The sequence below is a fragment of the Frankliniella occidentalis genome, unplaced genomic scaffold (genome assembly GCF_000697945.3).
Source record: "Frankliniella occidentalis isolate FOCC.00 unplaced genomic scaffold, Focc_3.1 Scaffold62, whole genome shotgun sequence".
In the NCBI taxonomy this organism is placed as follows: domain Eukaryota; kingdom Metazoa; phylum Arthropoda; class Insecta; order Thysanoptera; family Thripidae; genus Frankliniella; species Frankliniella occidentalis.
This window is the reverse complement of record NW_026267192.1, coordinates 309,912-315,423: the sequence shown is the minus strand read 5'-3', so window position 1 is coordinate 315,423 and position 5,512 is coordinate 309,912. Positions and strand designations below refer to the sequence as shown.

General features: G+C 64.4%; 1 protein-coding gene across 3 annotated transcripts in view; it reads left to right on the top strand.

The window, feature by feature from the left end:
- The window catches only part of LOC113206526 (rho GTPase-activating protein 12), a 34,273-nt gene that overhangs the window by 11,676 nt on the left and 17,085 nt on the right, over window positions 1-5,512 (top strand). For 2 of the 3 annotated variants that reach the window (XM_052267972.1, XM_052267971.1), the window contains exons 3-4: window positions 2,858-3,097; window positions 3,182-3,358. In XM_052267972.1, coding sequence (XP_052123932.1) covers window positions 2,858-3,097; window positions 3,182-3,358 — 417 coding nt within the window. The remainder of the gene's footprint in view (window positions 1-2,857; window positions 3,098-3,181; window positions 3,359-5,512) is intronic. The other variant, XM_052267973.1, reaches the window with a different exon arrangement.

Genomic DNA, 5,512 nt, shown 5'->3' with positions numbered 1-5,512 from the left:
CAGCCGCAGCAGCAGCAGCGGCCGGCCGGGCCGGGCTGTCGACAGACCGGTTGTTTTCCCTTTCATTTGCACGGCCCTCCTCGCCTAGCGACGCATGGGCGGGCACCCGGGCGCACATCATGTCCGCTGTTGATTCAAGAGATGAGTGCCGCGATCGAGAGGAAGCGGAACGTTATCGCTGTTTGCCTCCCCTGGACTGGGTGGTGTGCGCTCGGGGCCGCCTCTGTGGATTTGCGGACCTAAAATTAAATAGACAAACGAGAATGACACTCTGAAGGTTTCCGTGTAGCTTATCGCGGCGAGTATTTGTAATTTTAGAACATGAGTTCATAAATTAACGACACATCGTGGAAAACTTTTTCCGCCACTCATGAAAAGAACGAGGAGGGGAAGGGGGGGGGGGGCTGCCTTCTGGTAGAGACAGCCTTGGGGACTGTCTAAAAATTAACGGCGATATTTCCGCTCCTGCGCCTGTCCCTTTTGCTCAATCGGTGAAATTCTCGGCCGGATATTGAGTTTGTTCCGAGGGCGGCTCTAGTGATTGCGACTCGTTGCGGCCCAATCGGCCGTGAAATGGGCGGCGCGCGGGGATTGCTTCCTTACGCAGCCCAGGCCTGCCCGCCCCCTCGGCCCCCCGCGGCCCCCGCGGCCGGATCCGCTGCCGACTTGTGATCCGTGGCGGCCGCTCGGAGCCGCGGGCCAGCAGCCCTGCTCAGAAGGAGCGAGTCATGCTTTCGGCGCACGGGGTCGCCGCCGCGTGCGGGCGTATACTCGAGAATTGTGCGACGATCGGCCCCCCCGTCCATACTATACTTCGCGCCTCCAACGGCCGACCACGCTGCCGGGCAGGCAGCAGGCGCTGGACGCCCCCCCGTAACGGTGCGTGACAGGTGCGTGACGCTTCCGTGACGACGCGTGGTAGAGCGTGTGCAGCCAAGGCAAAAGAAGAGGGGGGGGGGGGCATATGGCGCGCTCCACTTCGAGCCCCGCGCGAGCAGTCGTCTCCTCCCGTTAGCCGCGCTGGCTGTCATCGACATCCAATAATAGCCGCGGCCTAGCCCCAGCCCACCGGGCCCAGCCAGCCACTCCCTTGCTCCAGTGTCCGTGCAGGTTGTTGCGCTTGCCTTGCTATCCGTGCTAGTGTAGTTGCGAAGTAGCATTTAAGGATAAGGCGTATGTGTATCGTCCGGCCGTGTTGGGACTTGGTGCGAAGCGCTTCGACTTTGACGCCGACCTCTGCCCTTATACTAGATCCTCCTTTAACTAGTGCCCTTATCCCAGCTCGGGACGGCCGGTGCTGCGGGGCTAGGCGGCGGCTCTGCTCGGACTGACGGACGGACACTGACCTCGTCAAGGAAAGCAGCAGTCTCATTCATCTTTATTCCCTCTGTTCCGCGAGAAAGGGACATGGAAAAGACTTTCGCCTCGGCGGCAGCGCGCGGACGGACGGGACGCAGCGGGGCGGAGCCGGCAGAGCGAGCAGCGGCCAAAGCAAGGCGCGCCCAAAGGCTCCCCTCAAAGCCCGCCGATGGCGCGAGTCGTGTCCCGTTGGCTGCGGCGCACTCCGCGCTGCACAGCGCCGCCCCCGCGCCGCCCCCGCGCCCGCTGGACAGATAGGTGCAGCGCGCCGACGTCATGCGCCGCGTGTTGTGATAAGGAGATGCACTGCGCACGGGCCTCGGCGGCACGGGCCGAGCGGCGGCCTGGCGACTGGAGCGGCCGCGTTGCAAATACGTAACGAAGCCCCCTGCAGCAGAGTAGCGCGCGGGAGGGGGGACTGGGTCTGCTTTCCTAGACTCGACTTGGTGTCTTTGTAGTGATAGTTCCGAATGATTTGGCCTCAACTTTTTTCAAATTTAGGCTTCGCGGAGTGTGCGAAAATTTGCCAACGCGCCGCCGAATTCGTTGTTTAGCACCCGGTCGGGAGGTGGGGACTTCCGCGCGACGTACGGCGGCGGCGGCTCGCGGTGCGCCCCCCACCCCCCTCCCCGCCCTCCCCCGCGGCCGCCGCGGTACACCACTCGCCGCCTGATTGCCAGCAGTGCGACACTCGAGTCAGTCCTGACCGCTGGCCATCATCGCCTGTCGCCGTGGCCATCGCGGGCCGCGGGCAGGCGAAAACGGAGGTGAGCGCGGGAAGTGAGGGCCCGGGCCCGGCCCCCCTCGGGAATCGCTGCGGGCGCGACACTAACTGAACAGATTACCTCACGGACGTCCGCCGGGCGGGACAGAGGGCCACGGTGCGTCGAATTGCGTTGAACGGCGACCTAGTTTCGGCCGTTTGGAGAGGAGTGGGGGTAGCCGCGCCGCGAGAGGTCGCTGGCCCTAACGACGTTATAATAATACGAATAATCGCTCGCATCCTCGGCACCCCAGTCCTTGGCCCGCTCGCAGCGCCCGGGAGCGTCGTCGCGCCCCTCTCACTCAAATCTGTTGTATTGCGCCTGCTGTTCGGGATTATCCGGCGGTCTATGTCCTCATTGTCCTCCCGGGACCGCCGGATGTGTAGCGCGGTGGGGCTAAGGTAGGGAGGGCGGGGGCCGTGGGGGCCGTGTCCGTTAGCCTCAGGTGCGATATGCAGACTGCGCACGCGTGCCCGCGGCTGCGCGCTGCGCCCGGCCCGGGCCCGGGCCCGGGGCTGAGGGCGTCACGACCTGCTGCGCACCCGCGCCGCGCCCGGCCTGACCCTGGTCTACAGGCGCCTGCTTCGTATTCAAGATGGTGGCGCACGTGTGGTGCGCACCGCGCGCCTCCAGGCTGCTTATCATTTTACGAAACGGTTGCAATAAGCAGCCCAAGGCTCTGCCGACCTGTTACTTTGTTTGCTTATACGCGCGTGTGTGTGTGTTTGTGGCAGGTGGAGTCTTGTCGCCGCTTCCAGAGGGTTGCGCCGGGCTTGGGCGGCACCCCGTCGGCGCCCGCCGCACCCGGCGTGCCCCGCCCCCAGTCGCCGCCCCCGCCTTCCCCGGGGCAGGAGGCGGCGAGGCTCCTGTCCGCCGGCTGGGCCGAGTTCAGGACGGCGGACGGACGGTCGTTCTACTACCACGCGGCCACGGGGCAGCGGCGCTGGAAGCCACCTCGGCGGCGGCCTCGTCAGGTGAGGGCCCATCGTCCGGAGACGCTGGGGAGCTGATCCCCGAGATGTTGATCACGCTACATGCTCACTTCCGTGCCCCCGCAGGACTCTGCGCGGTCGGCGAGCTCCAGCCCCCTGCAGGGCGACGAGGCGGACGCCGAGGACTGCGACGCGGACCCGCCCCCGGACGCTGCGCCCGGCCCGCTCCCCGAGGGATGGCGCGCCTACATGGACCCGAGCGGCCAGATCTACTACTTCGTTCACCCGCACCTCGGCGCCAAGGTGAGTAGGTCCCCGGGACGGGCAGCGCGCCGTCGTCTCGGCCGCTGCCGAAGAGGAGACGGCAAGGTCATTTCGTATGCAGGAGAGGTCGTCTCAATTGTTGCCGCCATCGGTTGGTTGCCCTCGTCGTCGCCGACACCGCGACCGCGAGCTGCTGTAGAGGAGTAGAGGGGAGGGAGGGGGCACCCCGGCCCTCCCCGCTCGCTGAACCAGTTTTCTCCGGGAGACATCACCCAGTGGCTTTGTGCGCCACAGCGCGCCGCCGAGGTAGGCCGCCCATCGGACAGCCGGAGACCGCTGCCGCCCGCCGCCGCCCGCCGCGTAGGCAGCCCAACGTTCTTCGGACCGGCGCCCAGCCGTAGGCAACCCATCTGACGGCCGAGCCTCCTCCCCCGCAACTTCACTTCGCTGTGCAGCGCCACATTCATAACCGTGACCAGACTTCCTGGCAACGCAGGGCCCATCCTGTGATCATCGGCATCGCCGCAAGAAGTGTCGAAGATAGGAGGCGCCCTCGCCAAGATAGATTACGGCCGATATTCTATTTTAGTGTAAGTGCATCCAGTTGGCATCGCATCGAGCCGACGAGAAGATGGAAGACCAGTATTCACCCTCGGCACCGCCATTCAAGAGAGGGAGAGGCGGAGACACTGCCTCCCGCCTGGACCCGGAGGCTACGACCTGACCTGCCGCCGTCCCGTCCCCGCGGGCCGCTCGGCTTCTCGGCTGCCGCTGCGGGCTGCGGCCCGCCCAGCCTCGGCTGCTCTGACCCGCCCAGTCAAGGAGTCCTCTTATATTTAGCCAGGCAGCCATGCCATGCACCGCAGAACGAGATGCACTTCTCGGACATCCGCCCCCGCTCCCCTCTCCCACTCCTTGTTCCGATAAGGAGCAACTTTTACAAGACAGGCCGTCGCTGCTGCTGCAGCTGGCAGCTCTGCCGACTCTGCTGCGGGCCCCTTCGGAGGGCGCACTCTATCTTTCACTATACGTGGCTGGCGCGCTGGCCTGGCCTGTGGGTGTGGGTACCTGGGGGGGTTTCGTTGCCTGCGAAGAGTCACCGTACGCGACTGCCGGGGCGAGAACGTTATGCCCCACGACGTACCCCCCGGCCGCCACGCCCCAGCTGACCGACGCCGCCGGCCCTCTTGGCCGCGCTGGACGGCGGCGATCACAGTATCGGAATCGTCGGCGCGTGCTGCTGCAGCGGAGGGCCAACATGTGAAGGGACCAAAGGGACCCATCATCGGCCATCGGCGCCCCGCCCCGCCACGCTGTGCCACGCCGCCGGGCGCTCATGAGGACGTTAATTGAGCTCGTTACTACAGCACTTGTTATAAGCCGTGGGCCAGCGCATGGGCCGGGCGGGGCTGCCCGCGGCCGGGCCGGCACCCTGCGCTGCTACTCGCGGGCTGAATGAAGACCGGTACCTGGTGTGACGCATACCGGCTTCGCGTTGGCTGTATTCACACTAAACCCTTAATGCATTGTGTGAAGCATAAGTATGCAGCATTTTAAGCGGCCGTAGCGATGTTCACGATACGTCGTGCACAACTATGTAAAAGATGTATTTGACCAAGCACAGAGTTGTGCATAGTGGACATAATCGTGCATATTGTAGGCATGAAAAGTTGTGCATAATTATGACTGCCTTAAACTCAGCAAGTCTTATGCACGACATAATGAATTAGAGTTTAGTGTGTTCAAATCCGGGGGCTCATTGGGGGGGGGGGGGGGTCTTAATGTGTGACCGGCATGGTAGAAAATGCACTCATTTCCGCGTGTGAGTAGGCAACGATGGTTGGGCGTTGATTCCCGCGTTCCACCCGCTTCCACCTCTTTCAAACCCGGCCTATAGGGCTTTACGGGCTCCGATTGCGTATGTCACTGATGAAAACGAAGATGAGCGAGAGGCTGCAGTCTTTTGGGCCTGCACGCACGGTCTCGCCCTCTCCGCTCCACGAGTGCGCCAAGGACGGAGGTAATACGGAAATGCTGTTCGGAATCACCCTGGGGCTACCGCCGACAGTCGCGAGCAGCACCAGTGGGGGGCTCGCGGGGCACTACGCACCACGGCCATAGCCACCTGTCGGCGGGCGTTTGTTTTGGTCCACCACGTGGTCGCGGAGGTGTGAGTGAGGGCGGGGCGCGGCG